Below are 27,723 nucleotides of genomic sequence, written 5' to 3' on the forward strand. Positions count from 1 at the left end.
CAGTGCAAGGATGCTCTTTGGGCTAGCCAGTCATTTACTAACCCCTGCTAGATTCTTCCTCTGTTATGACTTACATGCTATACACCTGCACATCACAAAACAATGCCATCTGGGGAGTTCTCTAATTCATGTTGGTTACCCTCTATTGCCTCTTGCCAGGTAGATACGTACAACCTGGTGAGGTGTACGCTGATTGATCACTCACTCACTCCATTCCTCTTGAATAAACCCAAGTCATGCTTCAGGAAAACTTTTCAGGCTTGGGAACCTAAAAGCAGCTGGTCCTCTAAGCAACATGGTTTCTGTCCTGTAAGTTGATGCATTTCTGTTTGTGTCCATCACTACTAAACTTTAGAATGCGTATTTTTTTGCTGATTGAGTTGTGGACTGAAATCAATAATGTGTAGAGGGCAGGGTCGTATTTCATCTGAGTAGCAGTTCTCCCGTTTCAGTCATACCTCTCTCTCGGCAGTTTTCCAAACCTTCAGGTTCCACCAGCACCAAAACGTGGCATTTCAGCCATGGGCACCAGCTCACGACGATGCTTGTCCTCTGCAGTGGTCATCAGAGGAGAACTCTTTGGGCTTGCTCTGTTTGAGTGAGGTTTAAGGTCTGGTTGCAGATGGACTTCCTTCTTTTTGTAAAACACAATGCTACGTTATTTTGCTAAACATTTAATCTGCTTAATTACAACTACTGTGACAAGCCCTGAATTCGAACAAGAAGAATTCCTACAGAACACCCCGCAGTGATAATGGGAAACATGCTGCTATTAGTGACTTATTTTTCTCCTGACAACTGTGTGCCAAATGAAATTCTAAAATGGACCAAAAAAGTCTTGACAGTTACAAAAGGAAAAGAAAGAAATTGTTGTTCCTAAAAACTTAACAGTCCATTACATTAGATTTTTAAGCAACATTTAAGATACAGTTGAAATCAAGAAAAAAGATAATTGTTATACTGATTTCTCACCTGTACACTGACCGTGGCAGTTAAGATGCGAGGCAGTATTATTACTGGTTTACTCACTGTTAATGCTTCCAGTATTACTCAGTGTGTGTTTGTGTATAAAATGTTTCATCCTAGTTAAGAAAGAAAATCAACGTAATTTATTTCTGTTTTAAATTCACTAATGTATTTGGTTTCTCCTAATTTTGCTGTGTTCTAACTGGGATCAAATTGCCTTACATTACATTAATGAAAACAAAGGGGAAAAAAAAAAAAAGGCAGAAAGAAAAAGTCTTCACTGGACCTCAGCTCCTGGCTGCCTGCGAAGGTTTTCTCAATACGCTTGCTTCGGTGTTTGTGTATCTGAACTGCTTCGTTCTGGGAGGACAGCAGCGATGCTTTACGGGATGGCAGGCACTCTCAGCACAGCCCATGGCGCAGGCTTACGTGGCTCGTCCCAGAACTGAATAACTCCCAGTAAGGTACAGCGTTTTCTTTAACGCCTGCCTAGGACTGCTGAGCTGTGTCAGCTTACGACAAGCTCTTACCCCAAGAGGAACTTTACAAGATGACCCTGCTCAACAAATAGTATTGAGATGATGACTAATTTAAGTCTGTTTCTGGCGTACAGATTCCCACAGGGCATTCACATATGCAATTTTGCGTCAGCTTTTCCAGCGGCACTTTCTGCAGGCCATGTTTACCTCCAGCTGCTACTAGGAATAAAGTTTCCACCTCTCTAGTGGCATCACTTGGCATTTTTGGATAAGGACAGCACTGGTGGTGTCACAAGTTCCTTGCTTTGCCGTTCCAGGTGTGGTATCTTCTTCTGCTTACCCTCCACCCCCGCCTACGCCACCAAGAACAATGCATCAATGGGAGGGTGAGGTGTCTTCCAAGCCCAGGAGCTCCTTTACAAGTCTTTCACCAAACTGTGCGCGGCTATACCTCGTCACGTGGTAGGCCTCTGACATTTTGTAGAGGATGTAGGCATTGTTTATAGCGATGCTGATGGCAAACCAGAATACTTGTTGCCAGGTCTTGTTTGGTTTGTGAGAAATGAAATACCTAAAAAGCCAAGAGAGAAGGGGAGGGAAAAGCACTGTTCAGCCAAACACTTGCAGCTGGGATCAAGAAATAACCCCAGACAAAGATTCTGCAGTCCCAAAGGGGAAGCAGGCCCAGGACTTAATACCTAGTGCAAGTATCATCTTAAATTTTCCATAATGTATTTGACAGCCATTTACTGTTAAGTTGCCCAAGTTTGGAAATTTCTAGCAATGTCTAAAATAAGAGACTTCCTTGCTCTCAGAAGCAAAACCTCAGCAACACCCTCACCTCTGTACCACCCCACATACGTAAGCGTTCCAATACAGGCTCCTCTAGCTTACCCGTGACAAACATCCACATGATGGGAGCCGTGGGTCTGAATCCCTTCAATTTGTAACTAAAAAAAAAAAAGCCTCAGGCACATTACGTTATAGTTTAGGGAAGGCTGCTGACGCTTCTCCTGTTTATCCCTATTGCGAGCAAAGAATGATTTCTGCTGCTGTCAACAGTAGGTGGGAAGGATGTGGGGGTAGACAGAGCGTGCAGTGCTGGTATGTGGAGCACCTCTTCATAAGGCAGAACTAGAAAGGACTGACATCCTTATATTTAGGTTCTGACTAATTCTAGGACTGCTGGAATATTCGCTCTTGAGTCTCCGGTGCTGTTTAACGTCTTTGTTGGTGGCATGGGCAGCAGGACTGAGCGCACCCCTCAGCAAGCTTGCCGATGACACCAAGCTATGTGGTGTGGTTGACACACTGGAGGGATGGGATGACAACCAGAGGAACCTTGACAGGCTTGAGAGGTGGGCCTGTGTGAACCTCGTGAAGTTCAACAAGGCCAAGTGCAAGGCCGTGCCTCTGGGTCAGGGCAATCCCAAGCACAAACACAGGCTGGGCGGAGAATGGATTGAGAGCAGCCCTGGGAAGGACTTGGGGGTGTTGGTTGATGAGAAGCTCAGCATTGCCTGTCAATGTGCACTCACAGCCCAGAAAGCCAACCGTGCCCTGGGCTGCATCAAAAGAAGCATGGCCAGCAGGCTGAGGGAGGTGATTCTGCCCCTCTGCTCCGCTCTGGTGAGACCCCACCTGGCGTACTGCATCCACCTCTGGGGGCCCCAACGTAAGAAGGACGTGGGCTTGTTGGATCAAGTCCAGAGGAGGGTCATGAAGACGACGAGCGGGCCGCAGCACCTCTCCTATGAGGACAGGCTGAGAGAGTTGGGGTTGTTCAGCCTGGAGAAGAGAAGGCTCCTGGGAGACCTTATAGCAGCATTCCAGTGCCTGAAGGGGGCCTACAAGAAACCTGGAGAGGGACTTTTTATAAGGACATGGAGTGATAGGACAAGGGGTAATGGCCTTAAACTGGAAGAGGGTAGAGTTAGATTAGATATAAGGAGGAAATTCTTCACTATGAGTGTGGTGAGGCACTGAAACAGGTTGCCCAGAGAAGATGTGGATGCCCCACCCCTGGAATTGTTCAAGGCCAGGTTAGATGAGGCTTTGAGCAACTCGGTCTAGTGGAAGGTGTCCCTCCCCTTGCAGGGGATTTGGAACTATATGATCTTTAAGGTCCCTTCCAACCCAAACTATTCTATGATTCTATAAGATTTCCCACTTTCCTACTTTCATCTTTTTTTCAGTAACCATTTGTATCTACTGCCTCGCCTCTTTTTCCTATTGATTTCCTCAGATCAGATCCCAACATCAGTCTCCAGCAACCACCTCTTTCATTTCTTCTACTGAATTCTTGCTGCCTTGCCCAGAACTGGCTTGGAAAATCCCTGCTGCTTTTTCTCTCTCCTCAGCTTTTAGTTCTCGAAATCTTCTGCACCTCATCATTTTTCCCACAGCCAAGCCTCACCACTGTTTTTCTTACTCATTTACTGTTCCTCCCTGCTACATTAAGAGCTAATACTGAGGACCCCCACTGGAATTCAGGAGCCAAAAGATCTACACTCTGCTTTCCCAGATCATCTAGATTAGCTTTACATCAACAACTGAACGGCCTTTTCTTCTGACTCCAGGTGACATAAATATCACTGGGACGGACAATCACCTAAACACCATCTGCTGATAGGGGTGGAGAGCTGAGGTAGCTTGAGAGCCTTGTGGGGCTGGTAGACGCTTGTTGAATTCTCTATATAGCCTTCAATCTGATGACCCCAAGAGCATCAGCCTGACGGCTCATCTTCCCAACACTTCTTAAAAGTCATTTACAAGACGCTAAGAACACAAGTCTCAATTTTTTTTTTGACTGGGGATGGGTAGATAGAGCCAAAACAGCACTAGCAGTGCAGCTCTTGCCCTTGTGCAGAGCCCGCTCCTGATCTCTGACTGAAACAGGAGTTTCGTCAGAGATTAATTCTGTGAAAGCAGGATTGGGCCCCCAGCTGCAGCTCAACATGGAGAACTCAAACGCTGCAGCAACAAAGAACACACACACACACACACACACAGAGAGAAGTGCGCGCACACACATATTCTTACTTACTTGCTGTATTTGTCATCGTATTTGCAGATATAGCTAAGGTGAGCAGCAAATGCTTCAACCGCCAACGGGCATGGAATTTCTCCGCTTTTTCTCTTAATTATAACTCCTGCATCAATTAGAAACATAACAGTTTTAAATTCACATGATAGGTCTAGCAATTAAGAGATACGGTTTCTATAAACGGTTTATTATAAAATAAACCTTATTGACAGTTTCTGCCCTAAAACTGGGAAGTTATCTGTAACAGAGATGCTAATTTGATTTTTTTCCCCCATTGGTAGTACATTAAGTGAGTTGAAGGGGAAGAAGAGGGATCATGTTTCAGTTGGAAAGGAAAAGGTGTTAGACAAATGTTTTTACCATATGTTCAGGAAAAAACCACACATTGCCATAGACCCACAGCAGCCCCCTACAGACAGCGTATTAGTCTCTTCTGTTGGTTCACAATGAGTTGTCACCTCTAGAGATGTGACTTGATATTTTATGCTTTGAGTTCTGAAGGTCCCAGATGAGTCCTCTGAAATTAAATCCTTTGCTTATCTCCACCCATGGGGGCCGAGAGCAACAGTACCTCCACTCCACTGGGTGCTAATTGACAAAGAAGAGAAAATGTAGTAAGAAGGAGCCAACTGGCTAAACCCAGTCAAGATAGAGGTGATGCTGGTGGGTGAGTTGAAGGAGCCACAACCAGACTACCTTTGAAATGAGAAGCAGCCTGATTCATTTCACTGCTCAGACGAACGCTTAGGTTGCTCAGTGGAGCTAAGCACACCTTCCTCCGCCTGTGAGTGATGTTCCCTGCCCTGCATGGTCAGCTGGCTAGGTAATTCAGCTCATCGTGGGGGATGATTATCCTGCCTACTGCAGAACTCTGAGGTAAGGTGATGAGTCCCCTGCAGCTGCCTGCTAACCACTCTGCATAGACAACGGTGTGGTGCCTAGAGCAGGTTACTCCAAGAACGGGCCCCATTCCCTCACACGGTGCATCTCTGACCTGGCCTCCTCCAGCACTACAGCAGTGTTTATGAGTCCAACACTCTGCCAGGAAACTCCCCTAACTCTTCTGTTTTACTCCTCCTCTGTGTTTTCCTGATGTGGGGGAAGCTGCTTGTCGGAGGGAAGGATAAGTAAAACAAACCTGTAGTACTTTCTCAAGGAGTCTGTTCCCTAGCTTTTGGCTTTATGTCCCCACAGGGTTTGATGGTCAGCTCTCCAGGGAACGGATCATCTCTTGCTCTGTGAAGAGAGGTCTGGTGAGGATCCCTGCTCTTCCTGAGGCACAACACTATTTTTCTCCGGGTCTAGAGAAGCACAGGCTCAGTTGCATCCTTTCTCAGCATTGTTTCAGTAGAGGTACAAGACTAGGCTTTCTCATTTCTCAAGCCTTCAAACTCTCATTGTCTTCCTTCTGCCAACTGTTTTACAATCATCCCTAAAATGCTCCTCACGTTTTGATTACAGACTTCACCATTTCATTCCTTCAGCTGGAAGTCTCATTCCATCCATTATCTCTGTCAAGCCCCCTCTGCTGTCCTAGCCGGCAGGCTCTATTTTGAAGCAAGACTTATGACACAGACTACATGTCGTGTTACAGCTGAGCCATGCAGCAATTTATCTGGGGTCTTTAAAGTCTGATTTCTCAAGAGTCCAAAATGATATCACCTCTAAATTGTTCAATAACTCTCCTTTCAGCTGTGCCCCCTCAAGCTGCATGTAAATGCAGCCCAAGGGGAGGGGAAAAAAACCAGTCAAATAAATAAATCCTTCATTACGTTCATGTACTTATTAAAGTGCTTTTTTTGATCCTTTTAATGAATCCTACAACAATCTGGCCAGCATGAGGTAAAAAGGAAGGATATACCACCTGCCTGCTGCGTCAGTGCGGCAACATCATTTGCCATCCTGGGCAGGTCAGGAAAGGGTAAGTATGTTCCTGGTGCCAGCGTTTTACAAAAAAATCCCCTTCTCTCTTCTCTTGCTCTCCTCTCTTCTCTACCTTCCCCCTCTCCTCCTTTGCAGGATTTATATTTCCTTTGCAATTTGCTTTGTACTCACAATCCTTTAAAAAAAAATGCATTGCAGCGGCAGCTCTGGGGGTACCATATACTCCCTCTCACTTTCTATTATATTCCACGTAACGTTCCTCTGTTTTCAGAATATACATAGCTTTATACACACATTATTTTTATAGCCTTTCCTAGGTTTGTTTCATAGCCATAGGCCACCTCTCCAGGGAAGACAACTGCTGGAGCGGGGTGGTTCCTAGCTGCAAGAGCCTGTGACAAGCGGTCCCAAGCTGGCTGACTCACCAGCACATCCGATGAGCTATTTTCCCTCCTGGTCCTCCCCCAGCATTGCTGTGTTCCCATCCCTGGCAGCACTCCAGGGAACACACCGCCTGCGCTGCAGCCATGGCCTGCCTTTGCCTGCACGCTGGAAGGGATGCCGGCTGCCGGCCGCGATGCTGCCACAGACAGGCATTGGCTTTTGGTTTGGGTTTGGTTTTTTTTTTTTTAAACCCTTTTTTTAAAAAAAAAAAAGGTTTTAAGCTGTATGCTCATCAAGCAAAGCTTGGGAAATACCATCCCAAGTGAAACAAGCAGAAACACAAAGGTATACATACGCTCGTTTCCTCAAGCACTTACTCTAAGCCAATCCGTGACTCTAAGAACTAGAAACATGTTTGTTTTTTAAAATGGAGGCTCAATAATACTAGCACTTGCATCCACCTTGGCGAGCACTGAGATTTCATAACATAACTGCATGTTCCAAGTGCTATATGGCTCTTTATCAGGACTTAGATTTGTTATATTCTTTATCAGAATTGCAGACAATCAGCATTGTACAAGGTCTGATGTTCAAGGTCTTCCCACCAGAGCCCTCCGGCCCCATCCCCACTCTCACCACACTTGGAGACAAACCCCTGTGGTCTCACAAAGGACACACAGAAATTTAAAGTTAAAACCCTAAGCTTTCCCATGCTGAAACGTATTTTTAACATTATGCTTCTTTCCCCAGACTTTGCAGTTCTGGGCCAACCTCACAAGCTGATTTTTTCAGGAAACTCCTGCTGGTCTAAGAACCACACAGGGACTTAAACAGCTGCTTCACATGATTGCGATGCCTCCACATCATCTCCCATCTTCTCACAAGTCACTTGTGAGATGCCAACATGTCACTTGCAGCTCTCTAGTCCTTGCGAATGTGGCCCAAGCTTTATTTTCTATCCTCAGCTACTGTCCATTTAACTTTTAAGTAGAGCTGGTTGGTGAAGAACAGCTCTGAAAGCTCTTGTCAGAAAGAAGCTACTTCTCAAAAAGATCTTGGTTTCAACAAGCTTTTGTTAAAGATGTCATTCTGGTCATCCTGCTGCGCAGCAAGTGAGGTTGCTGCCTGCTCCATCCTGCTTCATATGAAAAATAGAAAAGACTGTAGTTATTTCTTTAACAGTGTAATGGAGATGATGGAAAAGTGGGCACCAGATCTACAGTGGAAAACCACAAATGCAGTCTTGTCCCACAGATGGGGAGGTTTGGGCCAGCACATACATCACCTACTTTAGAGTAAGGGTAACTTTTTACTCTCTGGGGCTTCCAATCTCTTCTGGCCTCTCAGTTCTTCAGTAATACAGGCACAAGGAAAAATTGAACTAATGTTAAAGCTTAAGGGAAATTAAAACCCCCACTGAATTTTGTTCTAGGCAGAAACTTCATACTTGATAGCAGAATAAGCAGGACATTTTTGCAAGACTAAAGGAATAAGCCTCATCCTTTAGTATCTGAGATGATGTATTATGACACATTGGTTCAAAACATCCATAATAAATAATCTGCTGCATCTAAGAATAGTATTCATAGATCAGCTCTGACAAGTGTACTGCCCTCCTGGTGCCTCTGGCTTGGGTGGGATTTGCACTCTGAGCACAGGCAAGATTTACCTTCTCGACTTTCCTTTAAATTGCAATAAACAGATCATTATTAGCTACATCCACCTCTTTTCTCATCCCATGTTTTGCTCTGACTATCTCTTGCCTTCTGTTTTTAAGGCTTTCTCTTCACGGCCTCCTCCTCCACCTCCATCAACATTTATGCTCAACCAATTGCAAACATGTACCACGCACTGTCAGGCGACCCCACTGGCACCAGCCTCTGTCCAGCTACCCTGCATGGGTTTTATTCCCCTTTGTCCCTACCTCCTCCCCCATCTAAGACACATGCTCAGCAGGTCTGTGCTACAGGCTTGCCTCAAAGAGCATAGATTCCTCCTCTTCCTCCTCTATATTTACATGCCTTAAAGGAGACTTTGGTGGTCCAGCTTCAAGTTGGTTTAAACTAGCATGGTGCACTGACCTCAGAGATGCCAAATTAGAGGCAGGCAATCTGGTCTCCTGCCTTCCTACCGAGTCTCCATCTGTTCCCAGCTTTCCACTAGAGACACTCTTTCCCCCAGCACCACTCTTTAAAAAGCCAGTCTCTGTTTTCTGCTCTGATTCACCATGAACTATGTCAACTGTCCCAGCCAGCATTTGGCGAGCAATGTGTTGGGCAGGTCTTGCCCATCACATACACAGGTTCTAATCGGTGGATGTTAAACTACCTCACCCACGCAGCCCACAACCCCATCTATACCAAAACCAGATCCAAGGTCAATCACAAGCACAACAGCTCACACCTCTGTGCTGCTTGTAAAGGATGCTGTCAGCGCAGAGTCTGCTTTTGCCCCCTCTTTTAACAGGGCAGTTATCACTGACATTTACACAGAGTATTTTTCTAGTAATATCTATGAGTTGCAACCAAAAGCTCTCTGCTAGCCTATAAAAACCAAGTGACATGCAGTGATAACTCTTGTCCAGTAACCGCAGCTGAATAACCTGAACCCAGCAACGTTCACGAGGGAAACAGCACAAATCCTGACGGTGAATGCCCTTCATGGGGAGCAACAGTGCTACAGGGACTGGCTTCAGCAGGGTCCCCAAAGTGTCATATTTCCTTCATGTGCCTATTTTCAGCATTTGTGCTCAGACACCCGTCCCTCCGAGTCACCAAGTCCTCAACTCTGCGGCGGTGCCTGGCAGAATCCCTTGGGATCAGCCATGCTTTGCTAAGGTAATGAGCCTTCTGGCAAGGCACTGAACAACACACTAAGTCAATCTCTCAGCTTACCATACAGTAATTCAAGGCCTTAACTTCGCTTCTGCAGCCTGTATACATGCGAGAGTCACTTGGGGTTCAGAACATGAGTGTACAAGATGCCTTTGAATTGGTGGCTTTACATTTAAAGGTTTAGGTCATTAATTTTTGTCTCAGGCAGTTATACATAAATCTGAATAATAAAAATGAAAAGAAACTGAAGCAACATTTTCATTGACAGACGAATTTCAAAGAGTTAGCTAATTGTATTGCATCTTATAGAAGTTTCCAAACCTTCTTAAAACAATCTGTATCCTTTAAAAAGGAAAAGATTTCAGTATCAAGAAGCTCTTAGCAACTCTTTGAGCTATCCAAGTTATCTGCTTTGGTTTCTTTTCATCAACTGCTAAAATCAATTTAACATACAGCAGGAAGCCTTAATCATATATTACCACTGGCAAAAAGACGTTTGTTTGTGACTAAGTTTTTACTGGATAAGATAAATTAATTGTAGGATCTGCTCAGAGTCCTAAGTACATTGTGACCTTTATTAATTTTTCTGTAGCAGCAATCCAACAAGATGCTTTGCAAATGGGGCTATATAGCGTTATACAACAACCCTCTTCCCTTCTCTGACCATCAGCAAAGATACAATCTTTATACCTAAAAGGATACTGCCTCCACCAGCTCAGGCAAAGGAGGCTGCATTAGCAGTAGGCTTTTAATCTTTGTAATGAAAAAAAGGTGTAGGAAGACACAACAGGGAAGTCATCATTACTGCTAGTTTATACTGTTTCTATTACAATCAAGCTCTTTGTTCAGGCTTATTATCAAACTCAGGTGACCTATTTTGCCTTGTCACATAAAGCACGTGGACTTCTCAGATGAGCCGCAGGAATATTGCTTACCTTGTTGAACCGGTGAATAGGCGTTGGTCAGAAAACGGAAGTGTCCTTTATTGTACCAGCAGATCAAGGACATGTTTCCCTTCATTCTTATTCTGTACTGTCCTCTGGACTGGGGAGTATCAGGGTTGTTCAGCATGGATGGAGGTAGGCCTGTGCAGTCACTCTTCCTGGCGCTCAGCAACCCACAGCAGTAAATCTCTGCATGTGAACAAAAACATTCCCTATCAGCAAGCCATTGCATGGGCCCAGAAAGCAAGAGCAGCGGAGTAAGTCCAAATGACCTGACTAGAGAAAGAACTTGTCCTACAACTTTCTAGACCAACAGATCTGTTAGCCAACTGACCTTCTCCTGTAATACCAAAGATCTGTGTCCTACATGAATGTGTCTGGCAACCGAGACGAGTGCAGAAAGCCTGCTCTCTTGATGAAATGTACCGACACCTCCTGCACAGCCATGATGAAACGACAAGGAGAAGAATTCAGGGTAACTTCCCAACAATAACATCTATAATCTGTATAATAGTCTTCACAACATGTTTAAAATCATACTTTAAAAAAAAAAAAGTGGTTATATGCATTATAGAACAAATCAGAACTTATGGTCCAAGAGAGTCTGTCCTGGTTTCAGCTGGGACAGAGTTAATTTTCTTCCTAGTAGCTGGTACAGTGCTGCGTTTTGGATTTAGGATGAGAATAACGTTGATAACACACTGATGTTTTAGTTGTTGCTAAGTAGTGCCTAGACTAAGTCAAGGACTTTCCAGCTTCTCCGGCTCTACCGACTGAGAATGCTGGAGATACACAAGAAGCTGGCAGGGGGCGCAGCCAGGACAGCTGACCTAAACCGGCCAAAGGGATATTCCACACCGTATGAGGTCATGCTCAGTATATAAACTAGGGGAAAGCTGGCTGGGTGGCCACTGCTCAGGGGCAGACTAAGCATCAGTCGGTTGGTGGTGAACAATTGCTTTTCATTTGCATCACTCCTCTTTCTTGGGTGCTATTTCTCTCTTTTGTTATTTTCCTTTTCATTTCAATTTATTATTATTATTATATTTTATTTCAATTATTAAACTACTCTTACCTCAACCTACGAGTGTTCTCACGTTTACTCTTTTGATTCTCTCCCCTATCCCACCGGGGGGAGGGAAGCAAGCAAGCGGCTGTGTGGGGCTCAGTTGCTGGCTGGGGTTAAACCAAAACAGTGTCTTTGATGTTTACTAAGAGAACAAATTATGGAGGGAGCAGGGAGGTAGGGAAAGCTATAGCATCTTAGATGTTAACTGAAATAAGTTCTCCTACATGACTCCCATGGTACTTTTAATCACAGTATACATAGCTGGCAAACTCTGGCTTAATCTACTGCGTCACTGTGCTGCCCAGTTCTTGATTTTCAGCCCACTACTCCTTGCACCTGCATCATCTGGTTTGTTAAGGAAATGCTGCTTAAGCAATTAAGAACACTGAAATCACTGGTTGATTTTAAAATGAATGTGTCAAAAGGATGAAGAACATGGAAATACAAGTTCAGTGAAAACGAACTTTAGGAAAAGGAGAGAAACCAAATAGTGCCCTAGCTGAGCGAGCACTGATCTCATCCTGCACAGACATCAGAGGCTCCACAGGTGACATTCTGCCACTCACAGCTTCTTGGCCTTTTATATGTGAAAGAGACAACAAATAAAATCTAATACCACAAAACATGTCTCAATGCAGCCAAGTGGGCACAAACAAGATTTGGAAACAACGTTTATAATGACAATGCTTGAATTTGTCATTAGGCTGTGAAACAATAACGGCCTATTTCTGTTACTCCAAGAGAAGCAGGTCGTCTTGATCAAATTAACCGAATTCAAGGAAATCTTGGATGGAAATTTCCTCGGTCTCCCTTGGTTTTGCATTAACCCACCTGAGTGGAAAAAAGAAAATGATGGGAAGCAGGTGACATCTGGGTACATTGTGCATATGGCAGCTGAGGCTTGTGGTAGTTTAAAGCTCATATGTCAGCTGTCTGCTTGATCAAATTTTTCTTTGTGCTGAATTCTGCACTCTGGATAACTGGAGATCCTTACAGGGGAAACGCTAAGCCAGACTACAGTGTCTGGCTTCCCCTGGGCATGTTACCTCTGTTCTTGGGTTTGGATTTCTGTGGCTCTTCTGCCTCTGGAAGAAGGCATTCCTTCTGGAATGACCTAAGCTCTTGAATGCAGGTGCAGCTTTTGTCCTGGTTCATACAGTGCCCGGCATGCTGAGCATCCCCTCAACAGCTCACAGATACTACAGGAACACTGATTATATTAATTGCTGATACTCATGAATTGCTCTGGTTCCTGTGGGCGGGTCTACGAGGAGCTAATGGTCTTCCATCAGAAATTTAAGACATATCAGAAGGTTAACCAACACAGCAACGGGGAAACTTCATTCTGGAGGAGGAAACGTGCACTCCATCAGTTATTTCTAATGAATGACTCAGTCCCTGGAAATCTGTAAGTTCCTTCCACAAAAGACAATGAGAAAAGCCTGACAGCTACAGGCTTACAACAATACAGGAGGAACTGCACCTCCAGTGGAAGGCTGCTTTATTTTTTTTTACATTTCTTGTCCTGCTAAGAGGTACACAACCAGTGTAGGTCACGTACCTGCAAACTTTGGCATTAACACAGCAAGTTTTTAGAAAGCTTGCTTCTAGCCAATATTAAGATCATCCTGCTCTGATAACAAGCAAGCCTGAGAAGAATTTCCTTAGCTGCTTAAAGTTTACGACTCACTGAAGGGTGATACTCTCTCCAGGAGACTGCAATGGTATAAGACCAAGCTAATAACTACATTATTGTGCTAGAGCCTCAAAATAGCAACAGCCATCTCTGAGATCCCACAATAATTAGTTGAAGCCTTTCCTTTAGCTCAGGCAATAAGCCTGCAGAAAGCTTCCAGCAGATGTTTCACTCCTCACACAGAATCATGGGAACCATCTCCTCCATCAGGAGCACACCGTCTAACCTTCCTGCTGCATAGCCTAGAAAAGTGCAACACTCCTGCAGGTTTGCTAGCATCTCTCATCACGGATGACACCCTTGATCTGTAGAGTTTTTTAAAACCACCCTGTCACTACAGCAATAAGACGAAATAAAAATTACACCTATCTGGCTCCGTGAAGTTTTTGTGTGTAATTAACTCAGAATCACAGCAAGTGTTTGCCACATATGCGGGAGCCAACGGAGACAGGTTGTCCTTCTCCGGCCTTCTTAAACTGTCACTGCAATATAAAAGCATACGCCTAAGCTAGCTTAGCAAAGATGAGCAAATGTGGGGTAACCACCTGAGATTCATTCCCAGGGTCTCCAGGCCCCAGAGAGCTTGCGCTGAAGCCTGTTTCACCACATCTTCATTAGTACCATTTGCAAAGGCAGCCAGGCTTGAGCTAGTTCAGGCAAAAATACTCATTCTGCAATCATTTATCCTGCACGCAACACGGCATCAAGTCAGAGCTAAGGCAACTGCGGGGCCTGCTGTGGAGGAGATGAGAACTTGCTTTAGTCCATGCGCTGGAGCCGCAGGATCCTGCAAAGCTTGCAGGAGGGCCATAGTTGCCCAGGCTGGCCATTCAGCTTGGCCAGCCCCAGCCACTCTGAGACAGAGCCAGCTGCTCCTGCTGGTTCAGAAAGTGCAAAAGGAAGTTTCAGGGATTATATGCTTAAGGGAAACAGGGCTTTAGGAGGTGCTGATCTCTGTAAGGGACAACACTAACGCTTCAAGGGGGGAAAATGGGGTGTGCGCTATGAATGAGCGTCACTGCAAATAACCATGACAGCTGTCTGCTTGCAGAACAGAGAATTTGGGGCATTTCAGTGCAGGTTTCTACTTCTATTCAGAGGCCAGAGAAAGAAATGCTTTGTATGTCCCCTGAAAAATAAAAAAATAGGTCTATTCAGGTTTTTTATTTTCAAAAAGATCAAAGTGCCCTGCCTTATTTTCTGAAGTCTTCCCAGCTCTTGGTATCTTCAAAGATCTTAGAAATGTTCAGTGATATCCCTTTATATTACCAGGCACATATTCTCTGGTGTGGTACAGTGAAGGTGCTACACAGCAGGCTTTCAGTAAAGAACACCATGGTTTTTGCAGTAATGCGTGTGCAGGTTAGGGTTAGGAAAAGCAAACCATAGTTAAGGTTCCACAAAAGTCTTCGTAGGATCACAGGATCCTATGGATTGAAGGATAATTCAGGTTGGAAAGAAACTTGGGAGGTCTCTGGTCCCATGCTCTGCTCAGAGTAAGGTCAGCTGTGGGGTCAGACAGCGCTGCTCAGGGCTGTCTGGGCTTGAAAACCTCCAAGGACAGAGACTGCACAACCTGCCTGGGCATCCCGCTCCACTGTCCTTAGGAAAATGCTGGCACCTACTCTGAACTACTTCTTTTGTTTCCGTTTTTGTCTGCTGTTTTTCATCCTTCCACAATGCACCACTGTGAAGAGCCAGCTCCATTCTCTTGATAACCTCCTCGGGGTAGCGCAAGGCTGCTGTTGGGTCCCCCCAAAACCTCCTCAGGCTGAACAAGCGCGGTTCCCTCCCTGTAGTGGAGCATGTGGTCCAGCCCCTTGTGAGGTTAATGGCCTTTTGTTGAACTTAACTCCAGTTTATCAACGCCTTTCCTGTGTTGTGTGTGTCTGTCCAGAACTGTGCTGAGTAGGAGGCGATAATCACCTCCCTTGATCTCCAGGGATGAGGCTACACTCATGTTAACACAGCCCAGGATGGTGTTGACTATCTTTGCTGCCAAGGCACGCTGCTGACTCATGTCCAACTCACGGGGCTACCGAGACCCCCAGGCTTTTTCAGAATTTGCTTTAGTTCCCTTAAATGTCAGTTTAGGTTCCCCAAAAAATTTGTAGTTTCTAAGCATCACATTATTTAAATCTCCCCCTATTTCTCTGTTGATAGCCACAAAAAAACCCAAACAACGTAAAGAATTGAGATGAATACCAATTTCTCTTTGTTTTCAGTTCTCAATGGGATCCTTCTACTGCTGATCCTGCTCTAGCCCAGAAACTAAATTTTCTTGACAAGAAAAGTAAATTCATCAACTTAAGAATGGGTCTTGAACTGTCAAGAGCACCTGACCATAGATGCTCTTCAACAGGCTCTCATGACACTTCTTGTCATCGTGTGGCCCTGTTCAGATTTAGTTGGCTAAGCCACATAACGAAAAAGCATTAAGGTCATTGCTGAGGGTGACTGCGTGACACATCAGGGGAAATCTCTCTGCTGAGTCCAGGCTTCTCTGCCTGCCTCTTCCTACAGATTGGAATGCAGTAGGATCCCAGCAGGTGCTGGCAATACATTAGCTGCTTTGCAGTAGAGTCAGTAAACAGCATCTCCTCCAGGGCTCTTACTGTCTTCACCACTGCTTAACATCTCTAGCATCTCACCTCTCCCAGCATCTCATAGTCCTTCCAGTTCAGCATCCCTCTGCAAAACCTAGTAACTCATGGCAACCACAGACAATCCCTTGTCCTTATTAAACAGAAACACTTCTACATTCTCCCCATGATCTTCTTTATATAGGAGTGCCATAGTATTTTGCAAAGCCAGTAAACCTGACATGTTAGTGTCCGTACCCCACCCACCCCATAGCTTCATCCCTAGGAAGGTGATAGCGTGTACCAGATCTGAAATATGATTTTGGAAGCAGCGGTAAATATCATAAAAAGTCTCATGAAGCCATAAAACAAATAATGAACCAAACTGAAACCTCAGTATAGCATTACCATATTTGATTGGATAGTTAAGTCAAAATTACTTGCTTTAAAAAGACATCACTGAATTTGCTACCTGCTAGAAACTGTTCATTTGAATGATCTGTACAGTGTAAAAACTATGAATAATTCACCCCTGTGAACAGCCTGAATTATCTGTAAGTAACAAACACTCAGCTGGTTGAATAGCCATGCAACTTTTCCACCAGGGTCATGGACCAACTGAGTCATGCCATATTGTCTTTATCCTTCCCTAGCTGAGCATAAAGGGTGCAATTCAAGAGTCAAGTGTTTGCCTGTCAGCCTTTACATTTAAACCTGACACATCTCAGGTACTAGGAGTGTGTGAGCTATCCTCCACATTTGTTTGAACCCACATTTTGCATCACTGCTTTGGTAGTCTTAAAAATGTAATGCTTATAATCAGCTGCGAAAAGAGTCATTTACTAAAGAACAGTCTCTGCTCAGAGGAAAAACTCCAGTGGACTAGAAATATGCTTTATTTCTTTCCCATATGGATGTTTGCAGCATTTGGAAAACCTTGACTTTTTTGTGAGAATATGGCAGTATTCCACTGTACTCCGTGTGCTTCCAGCTTACCTAAAATAATGTAGGAGCTAGGTCCTGCATGGAGCTCAACAGAGACAGCCCTCAGTGCCAGCACAATCTGAAGCGCTCAAATACAGCACTGGTGCAGCTCACTGGTGTTCTCATTTTAAACGAGAATCAAGATATTGCCTCAATTTCCAGTCTTTCCCCCTGCTTTGGGCCACATTTCATTAATATAATGTCCCAGGTGGGTTTAATTTTCTGCAATAGAAAAAATGCCAAAAGCAAACTCTATCGTCAGTGATGTGTTGAAAAGGTGAGGGGCATTTGACAGAGATGATGTCCTGGGATTCCTCTCTGCACTAGCAAGGAAACTGGCTGGGAGACCTGCACTGCCATATCGACGAACATTCTGCTGGCAAGTGTACTTTTGCCAGGGTAGCGTTTATTATACTCTCAGGACTGAAAACTGTCCTACCAAGGCACATTTATACCAGCAAAACAGAGAACCATGCTAGGGCTTTTGCAATGGCAAAAAAATGTCGTCTAGAGAAGTCACATCTTTAACAGATATTAAACCAGCAAGGACTTCTAAGGCACGCCTTTAAGGATTCGTCCCATCCCGTGTCTTTCACAATGGGAACAGAAAAATCCCAGGCAGCTATGAAATCCCTTGAAAAGCCCCCCAGGCCATAGAGGAGATTAGACCTCACACTTCTAAGGCAAAGAACAAAAGCAAGAGCTTTAAATGCCCTTATTAAAAATGTTTTTACATCCTCATATTGAACCTTAAGAAGCTTCAAAGAAGATTTAAAGAGCAACTTAGAAAGTCCCCTGCATAGTACCTTTTCAGGAGTGAGATATTTTCTTAGAGATGACCAACTTATCTATACAAGGAATCGAAATGTCAGTGAAGCATTTGGGAGTTTTTTTAATTCAGTGGCAGGAGGGCCCCTAGGTCTGTCATCATTAAAACCCAGTGAGTCACCCGATACACACCTTGCTTCTCAAATTCTTCAAAGAGATTCAGGCTGGTAATGCTCGGGCCAGTGAAGATGATGTAGTTCTTCCCAGAGGCGTTCTGACAAAGGCTTTTGGCCACCATACTGTGGAGCTGCGGTTTGTTCTTCAAAGCATCCAGCCCATCAGCACCACTCCCTTCTTTGAGATGGACATAAATCTTAAATGAGAAATGGTAAGAAAAGTCAGAAGGTTATAAAAAATCCAGAGGGAGCAGATGCAATTGACAACACACCTGCTCAATTCAACTGGGAACAAGCTGAGCGTCAAGGCAGCGAATACTTCTTATAAACTGCTAATATCTAAAGTCCTTTTCAAGGGGCTGTTGCCTTAAAACAACCTCAGGTTAGCTGGCACAGCTACCCATAAATACAACGTCCTTTCCCTCAGCTTAAGGGCTTCCTGAGGTTCTTGTTGCTGTTGTGCAGTTTGAAGATTGTTTGCTTGGCAGGAAAAGGCTCAAGTCATAACTGAGATTACGTGTTGTTCTGAACCTGCATAGGCTTTAACGCTGCCAGCAAAAGGAAAGCACGGGAACTTCAGTTTCAAAAAGGGCCCCTCCAAGATGACCAGAAGGAAATGGCCCATTAGCTCACCACAGTAATGTTCAGAATTATTTCTGTTGGCAGCAACCATTAGGCTGCGACACAAGTGTGCGTACACCCCCATAAATGAGAGAAGCCAGCAATACACGTACCCAACCAGCCAGAACATCCTCATCAAACTCTCGAGGCACAGTGCTAATTCTTAGATCCTTCACTTAGATCATGATTTGGAGACAACCCACTGAAACAGACTGAACCAGGAACCAGGGTACAGCGCAATATGCTGCTGTTAACAGGGAAATGCCTGGCTCACTTGTAGGAGGCTGCAGGAGCTCTAGCGTGTAGCCCGCTACTGTGCAGCCCACAATGCTACGCATTTCAGGAGAGCGGTCACCATCACCTGTAGGTGAATGTACATGTTTGTGTTAGAGTGCAGGAACATTTATCCCTTTGTAATGCGACTCTAATTTACCAAACACAGTCCAGCTAGTATGCCCACCAACTGAAAGAGCACTGAAATAAAGCTACTCCTTCATTCCTACAAGCGATCCCTCTAGAAGAAGAGTCTTCTGCATTGTCATGCAGAGGGAGAAAGTGCATAACCCTTCCTCTGTACACAAGCCTTTGATGTTATTTCACTGACAGCGTTTTACAAGAGTAACTTTCACTGAAGTTGAACACCTATTAAAATCAACTAGGCGCCTGACCTTCATCTTGTTCTGAAAGTCAGCAAAAATAACCTGATGGAAAGAGACATGAGAGGCAGCAGACACTGTGCTCAATCACTCAAACAATACTGTAACACCATGGGATTTGCAAAGATTTAAAAACAGACAAAAATGCAAATTTTTGGAAAAAAATTTGCCCAGGCCTGCCTTCATGGCTTTGGCTCTGAAATACTCAAACCGTTTAGGAATTCCAGAAAATTTTACCTGTCTGAGAAAAAGCTGCAACTTGCTCAGTATTCAGGGGCAGGGAAAAGGAATTTTGCCTTGTTTGTTGGAGTGATGGTGCTTCAGACCTCAACCATCCAGAACACGCAGGATTGCTTTCCTGGATATGCATCTGTTTCTCTTACCAACACACTCCTTCATAAAGGAAAGTTCATTACAATGCTCAGAAAACAAAAACGCAGTAGTGCTCCCAGTAATTTATATCTCAGTGATCTTAGAGGGGAACAAAATTCAACTAAACAGCTTCTCCCTGTTTTACATGGCGTATCTCCCAGCACTGGCATACTAGACATACTAATGTAATATTCCCCAGCAATTCACGAATCGCGGAACAGACTCCAGAGGAGTGTGTTATGTATGAAGTCTCTGGGGAATGACACATAATTTGTATTTTGAAGTAACTGATGTACTGAAGAACAAAGCTGGTGCAAGGACGAATACATACTAAGTCCAAAAAGAAGTACAGCACATATTAAAAGGAAGTCTTGCATATACATTATTTACCTTTAAAAAAAAAAACAACACTAAAAAACAACAAACCATTTTTTGATAGAAACAGTTTCCAGATGAGGACAAAGTCAGGAACGTTTGTAGACTCCCTAATCATGCTCCACTCACTTTTGAAAGCTGTCAAATCAGTGCTTTGCCCAATGCTAAGGCTGAGGACTAGCTAATTACGGTAAACCATTTAGGTTATTAATCAGGGCTCAAGAGAGCAGCTTAACAGTAGAATGAATACAAAGGGCAGATTGTTCCAATCTTACAGCAAAGGTATTTCATGCTTATTGGCTTCGAAATTAAGATTAGGTTACTAGTATGTCAGAACAGAGACCACACAAAAAGCCCTTAAAATCTACACACCAGGCAGTGGATGATGCAGACAGATTAGTTTTGACCTTGGATTAGCAGTTGAGCTGAAAACAAAGCAGGAACCTCTAGGTCCAGGAAGATGTCCCACACCTTCCCTCCCCTGTTGCAGTAAGTTTTAGCCAACCAGGAGTCTCTCCTGCTCCATGTTCACTTTGTTTTCCCCATAGAGTGTCCCCCAAGGGATGAGACAGCCTGCTGGTGAGCCAGTTGGCCCCTCACCGTGGGCTGGTCTGGGTGTGCAAGCAGCTTCTTTAAAGCTCATGCCCACCATGCAACTGTCTACTGAGATATCACTATTTTACTACTGGGATGCTACATACTCCATAGGTTTCGTTAGCAGCGTTTCCTGTGCACCTGGCACCCTCCCTCTGTGCTCTCCTCTATTTTGAGGGTCCTTGTAACTCTCACCTTGTGATTCTCATCCTCCCTTGCCCTGTTCACCTCCCCAGTGCCCTTTACCAAAACATCCATACCCGCTACTGAACCTTCCCTCCTCCTCCAATGTTAAATATATGCCCCTTTTTTCTCCTTGGGCATTTTCCTGCCTATCCAAGTACAGCCTTTGCTCTTGGCACAATTCTTCCTGTTTTGGAGAAGCATTATTCAAAGCTTTATCATGCTCAGCTCTATTGGGAAGATGGGTGACAGCAGCATAATGTTGGAAGGCATTAAGGCTGCATGAAACAGCAGCTGGGTACAGACAACTGGCAAAGGCATAGCTTCAAATATCCTTGCAAGTGCCTAGGAACCCATATGGCCTTTATTTTCCCTCTCCCCGACCTCTCATCCAGCTTATTTCATTCTACCTCAACTCATTAAGATCCTGCCTGCTGAAGCCCACGGCATTGCCCCCCATTCTGTAATACATTAGAAGTGGCATTTAACAGTTAGCAGTCTGCAGAAAAAGCAGAGTTGCCAGAAATTGGCTGCAAGACCTTCACAGGCACAGTCAGAAGCTGGTCCCCAAAAACGTTAGTTAAACTATTCACCAGAGCTGCTGGTTTGCCCTGTGACAGTGTTGGATCTTTGGGCCCTTTCCATGTGCTCCAACAGCAAAATGTCGTCAGAATGACAGGCTCGACAACTGCTGCCGGACAACAGATGGAGATGTTGGCAGCGACATCCTCTGCTTCTGCGGGTGACAGTCAAAGCAATGCTTCTGCAATATCTGCAGAGATCACTTTTACTGTGTATCTTTTTCTAGTGGCTACTGGTCCATTCGAGCTACAGCACCAAATGGCATACCTTCTATAGATGTGACACCGTCTGTCTTAGGAGGCAACCACAGGCTGAGCTTCTTTATCCTGCAGTGCTGGGACAGAAACGGAGCTTTTCCCAGTCATCCCTCACCATTTAACTCATCCCTTAAACCCTCCTCTCTTCTGTCTTCCGTCTCCATACAGCATCCTAACAGCCTCTTCCCTTTAAAAGCCTGACAGCAAGAAAAGACCATCACAGTCTCTGGCTCATCTTTCCTTCCACCTACAACCGCTTCTGCCTCCTCCCATCACAAACGCAAAAGTAGGTATCAATCAATATACCTGAATGCCTGAGCAAGGCACAGTCAGGGTGAAGACTGCGCTGAGCTCTTCCAAAACAAGAAAAACAATGCAAACTGTTCTGGAAAGACCATTTGCCTCCACAGAGGCAATCAAAAAAGACATCATATTTCTGAGCAGGACATTTCACATGTGGACAGATAAGAGGCAGGTCAATCACCTGTCATTCAGAAACTCAAAGGATGTTTGGCTACAGAGGCAGACTGCTAGAGCGAGTGCCACCAGAGAATGGAAGGTCTCAGAGTACACATCTGTGCTACAAGCCAACGGGAATTTCCTTGCACTGTGCTGGCAATTTACTCTATGGAAAATTCATGTGGAAGGTTCATAAGGTCTCGCTAGAAACTGGGTAAAAAAAACCCCGAGCACTTAGGAACAAAAGCTGCATCTTGACTGCACATTTAAGAGTGCCCTAGAAACTAAAATATTGGCGATTCTGCACATATTCAAAGCTCAAATGGCAAATTGAAAGCACTTGTGAATAGCACATCCCAAATACTCCACATTCATACATAATTGAAGCACCTCAGGGTACAATTCTCAAATGATATAGATGACATATCGAAGAAAAAACAAGGGCGGGGATAGTAATAAACAGGAGGAAGATTTTTGAAGGCTACATTGTGCAAAATAGCTCACAAAGGGCAGACCCTAAACAACCACAAAACAGAAGCCAAGTTTTTAGATGACACAGTTATAAAAGCAAGAGAACAAAGAATGGTACTGTCATACTTTTTGGATCCTGAGTAACTATCAAAAAACGCCCTTCATTTTTCCATAGACTTCACAGCCAAATACTCAACACCTCATTCCTAGCGCAACTCTCTAGATCCTGCCTCACCCTTGTTGTCCTCTGTCATCCTATACCTCATCTCTAGCTGTGGCCATTACCATCGCCGTTGGGAGATCCTCCCCTCCAGTCCCATCCCAAACCCTCTGCAGCCCATATTGCCCCTGTCTTTAATGCCCTCCTCTCAGAAAACTTAGGTCTAGCTCTTCCTCAGCAGCCACTGGCACCACTGATGGTGCTCTTACTGAGGATGGAACTTTTCACTGAGCCTCTCTTCATTCTCTTCCTACTCCTCTAAAGGCTACTTTGAAAACAGCATTCAAAGTACACACATATTTCCGACGCTGTTCCCATCTAGCTCTTGGGGCTCCCTACAAAGCTCTTTCTGTGGTGCATCTCTTCTCCCTCTGCCTCCTATTTTGAAATATTTCAGTCTGCATTAGCACACAGATCCAGCCAACATCTGAGGACTGTTGCATATACCCTTCTCACAGCTCAACAGTAATCTTAGAAAAACTGAGCCAAAATGGTGCAATTGCTGAGGACTGGCAAATCTCGGTTTTGTCTGTACATGTTCTTCAAAGTTTCTAACCAGATTGTGGTGAGACTGGCAGAGAGATGCTGGTAGAGTTGACAGTGCAAGCCCAATATGGCTAAGAATAAAGCTCCTTGTCTTCCTTCCCCTGAAATCACTCCTCCATGTGATTGCATCATCACTGGGGACACTAAAACATCTCACCTGTACGGTGAACCTACAATCTGTGGATCACCAAACTCTGGCTTCTCTCTATAGCTTCTCCTAGGCCAGCCACATCTAAGTCAGGCAGCTCCAATACGTGTAACACCTCTATGATAAAGCCTTTCCTATTTGTTCAAATTCCTAAGAACTGCCTGGCTCTCCTCTCAATTACTGCAGTCATCTTTCTTAACTTTGGCCTTGCTTACATGTGTCTTGACATTCACACATCGCTCCGCCCCAGACATCGCTTGCCTAACCCTTTGCTTCAACCATGTCAGCCTTCTGCCAGTTCCCTCTTCTTTGCAGCATCAAATGGAAGTGGGGCTGGAAAATGGAGACAGGCCTTTGTCATTTAGCCCTCCCTACTGAGCTCTTCCTGTACCTTTCCAGTATACTGACTCCTGCCTGCGTTTGCCCCGTGAAGCCAGGCATCCAACCGCTGATGCCAAACAAGGCCGCGTTTGCTCCTTTCCATGCTGCCCTTCTCCTGCCCGCTTGGAAATCACTGCTAACGTCTGCAAAGCTCTTTCCTTTTGCTCTTCAATACCTTTCTTAGAAAGGATGCAACTCCCACAAGGCAATTGCTTATCTGTGCATTGGTGACACTTTCCTCATAGCGCTGCTTCATTGGGCTCCCTCGCACAGGTCCATGACCGAGGCCTCACTCTGGTGCCACACAATTGCACATTCTTGGCTCAGTTTTTTGAAGAAAATTACCGTTGAGCTGTGAGAAGGTGTATGAGTGAGGATACATGTAAGTGAGAAGGTATATAAATGATGCAAGAAAAGTAAAAACTACCAAAAGTGCTGTAAATGTTGAGGGGATAACATGGAGTTATCCCCTCAAGGAGGAAAATACTTACATAAAAAGCTATAAAATCTTACAGAAAAAACTAGAATACGACAATTCAGCCACATCTAGGACCCAGCTCATTTCCAAGGAGCAACAAGGCTGATGACCACCTGGCCGGTGCAGGCTCACCAGGAGCAGGGAGTGTCCTGGTGGCTAGCAGTGTGTTGGTCCCAGCTCTCTGCTGTGCGCGTTAGCCAATAAATACTGCTGTACGCATCCTGCTTAATAAATACTGCTGTACGCATCCTGCTTGTGCAGTCTCTGGGCAGCCAAAAGGTGCCCAAACTGAAGTGACTGGCTACAGAAGGCTTATGCCTCCATCTTGCATTTAGATGCTAAATGCAGGGATTGTCTTTTTGTTCCACCTACAGCACCCAGCACAAAGGGATGGGAAACGCCAAGCACTGCAGACAGGAACTAAAAGATAGCCTTTATTCTCACCTGAAAATAAGACACTGAGACTGTGTGTAAACTCTGGGAGAGATCTTTGCATTAGGTCACATTTAGATGTTTGGTTTGGGTTTTTTTTTCCCCCCATTCATCTAGAAACACGGTAAGATTGTAGACTCCACAGAAATGAATGGGGCTTGCCCATCACGCATCCGCAAAACTACCTTCCCACTTAATACCAGTAAGCAAGAGGATAATTGACTTTTAATTGAGATCTGAGATTCTCAGATGCTGATAATACAGACCCGCATGCATTTAAAAAGCCAGAGCCTGTGGGGAGCCAGAGGAAGAAAGCAGATGGGATTTTCCAGCCACCAGTGACTGATAAATGAAGGCGATCAGATTTCCTGGGATGCCCTTCCAGCCAAACCTGACCTTGAGAACCTCCTCCAAGCAGCTGCTACATCTGTGCATTCCAGATGCAACTCTTCCAGCAGCAGAGAAATTACCAGAGCACTGTTTAAAGAAACCCAAGGGCTCAGACTAATCTCTAAGCAGAACTTAAACAGGCTGAAACACCAACGTTTCTGAGCAGCTTTATTAAACAAATGCACAGATGGCTAACTTTCCTGCAAGTCTGACCTTGAAAACAAAACTCACTCCAGGCTTATTTACCCCTCCCTTTCCCCATGAGTGAATGTACCTTCGTGGTGTGTTGTGAAATTATAAATTCTTTGGGGCACCATCTCAGTTTCCCTAAATTCTGCAAGTTCTTACTCTGCAAATTCAACCTTTGCAGTTGTATTCGAGCTGACTGTACTCACCCTGTTTAAAATCAAGAATGAACTGCAGCACTTACTACAAAAGCATGCTGCTTACATTGTTTGGGGGTTTTTGCTGCAACTCGGAGCTCTGCCACTGATCTATGGAGCGACCTCAGAGATCCCTCTTTGCTGAGACTGCTGCTCTTCTGGGAGAGCGCCACTTCTTGCCCTTGCTTGCAGGGGCCACCCTGATCCAAGTTGCACTCTTTAAATACCGCTATAATGCAAGTCGCTGATAGTTCAGTAACGTGGGAAGACTCAAGCGGCAGAGACAGTCCTTCTCCTCAACCTGTTCTGACTCAACACTGCTTACCCTGAAGAAGTGAAAGGTGGAAACTCAAATTCAGAGCCAGCCCAAGGATCTAAAGGGCTTCATAAATCTGAGCGACACGTTTCACAGGGATATTAGTGACAATGAAATGCGTTATTGCAAGAACTTTCTGCCGGTGAATAAAAGCAAGTGCAGAGCCCATAAAGCTGGGGGTGAGGAGGGGGTGTGGGAAGAGTGTCCAGAATAGTCTCAGATTTCACCCCAAGAACCAGGAAAGGACACACACATCCATCAAGTCACCTCTTCTACACTATGATATCAGGTTTTTTAAGTGAATAATTAGGTTGATGAGCTAATTCCATTACTGCCTAGCAGAGTGATTAATATTGCCTGACCGTCCCTTCACACAGCTCTCTACCACCCTACAAGCTGCCTTCCATTTTGTTGACTGATGGCTCCTTGGGTCAGGGACTGTCTTCAGGGTTATGTGTGTGCCATGGGCCTGTGGTTCAGGACAAGGCACTATGGGAACATCTCATCCTGCCTGTCTCCCTGTAGGGTTCAGTGCACGGCATCACCTTCCTGTGCTTCCTTCTCCTTCTGCAAAATGACCAGAAAACCTTCTTGTGCAGGAGGAGCTGTGCAAGGACTAGGCATCACTTAGTAGTCTTTAAGAGCCACACAAGAAAAGGGAAGACAGAGCATAATGTGTCCTAGCAGGACAAAATGACTAGCGCTGATCAGATATTTGGGAACTCTCAGCAGTTTTTGATGAGCTCTACTGCTATATTTAAAATGAAAGAGAGTCCTGCCAATCATATATATGAACATCTTTTACAAGCAAGTGTTCCAGAATTTTTGAGAGAAAAAGAGAGAAATAAAAACTGACATGACTAGAGTTTTGATTTAAATAGGATGCCTTACTCAGCAAATAATTTAAGGAAGAAAGAAACACTCCTAGGCTACTGTGATCATTTAAACTGCAATCAAGATATTAAAATATTGGTTTGAAAAGTGTCTTACTGGTAACGCATATGTAGGGAAATATATTGGAGGGAAATGATCAAGGCAAAGATGGAACACAGAGGGACACCTGAGGTTCTGCAAGCTGAGGTTGCTGGTGTCACTGAATTAGAAAGAAAGAAAGAAACGAGAAGGTCCAAGCCCTTTCCTGCAGCAGCAGCTGCTGCCACCTTGATGTCCAGCATCAACGATGGGTGAAAAAGGCAGCAGTATCAGGGCAGTTTTGCTGCCGACTTTGCTGAAGTCAGCCCTCCTGGAGCCCTTCTAACCTTCTGAACGGTTTTTTCATGTTCCCAGCTGCTGTAGACGTATATTGCTTTTGAATGATGTGTCCTTCCTGCATGTTCCCACTTGGCCAGCTGACCGTGAAAGGATACTCAGCAACAAAGCTATTCACCACAAGAAGATGCTTTGCTTGAGAAATTCTGAAGCAGAGATATGATATGAAATTGTGCATCCATCTTAAAACAGAGACTTAACTGTCAGGGCGGAGTCAGGTTATCTATATCACAGGGGACAAAAAGGCAGTCTAATATATACACATTATTTACATTATGCATATATAAGCTTATACACCTTCTTTTATCCACAAGCAATATTTTGATTTTACGCCACTTCTGTTCCGTGAATGGCTTATTAGGCTGGATTTTCAACGAAACACCATTTGCTTAAAAAAGCAAATGATGAGCCATTAAACAGAAGTATTTACTCACACCTAAAAAAGCGATTCAGAGTTTTGTTCATGAGAACAAGGAGACAGAGGAATCTGGGGAGTCAAAGAGCTAAAACTCCCAACATTAACAACTTCCCTGAGAGCTGCCAGTGAGGAGTTGTTGCCAGAGTAGCTCAAAACACTGTTATCAATTTTATATTAGGAAAACAAACCAACCAACTCTCTTCATCATAGGAAAAGTAGATCACTGGGAAAACTGGGATGTCCTCAAATGGAGATTTTTTAACATCAGGCTCATCTTTCAGGTTTAGGGGACTTTGCTTTCAGCCAGGAGCATCACAGACCTCTTGAGGTTCCTTCCCATCCTGAGAGCCAGTCGTATGT

The 27,723-nt window shown here is 44.5% G+C and overlaps 1 protein-coding gene across 1 annotated transcript in view; it reads right to left on the reverse strand.

Moving 5' to 3' along the window:
- Positions 1-370: 370 nt before the first annotated feature.
- Positions 371-27,723, reverse strand: part of PGBD5 (piggyBac transposable element derived 5) — a 70,115-nt gene continuing 42,762 nt past the window's right edge. Inside the window, exons 4-7 of the mRNA XM_075089525.1 lie at positions 17,829-18,009; positions 10,529-10,726; positions 4,492-4,597; positions 371-2,016 (exon numbers count right to left, since the gene is read on the reverse strand). Of these exons, the coding sequence (XP_074945626.1) occupies positions 1,821-2,016; positions 4,492-4,597; positions 10,529-10,726; positions 17,829-18,009 (681 nt within the window). The 3' untranslated portion in view covers positions 371-1,820. The remainder of the gene's footprint in view (positions 2,017-4,491; positions 4,598-10,528; positions 10,727-17,828; positions 18,010-27,723) is intronic.

Source organism: Phalacrocorax aristotelis, chromosome 3 (assembly GCF_949628215.1).
Source record: "Phalacrocorax aristotelis chromosome 3, bGulAri2.1, whole genome shotgun sequence".
Classification (NCBI taxonomy): domain Eukaryota; kingdom Metazoa; phylum Chordata; class Aves; order Suliformes; family Phalacrocoracidae; genus Phalacrocorax; species Phalacrocorax aristotelis.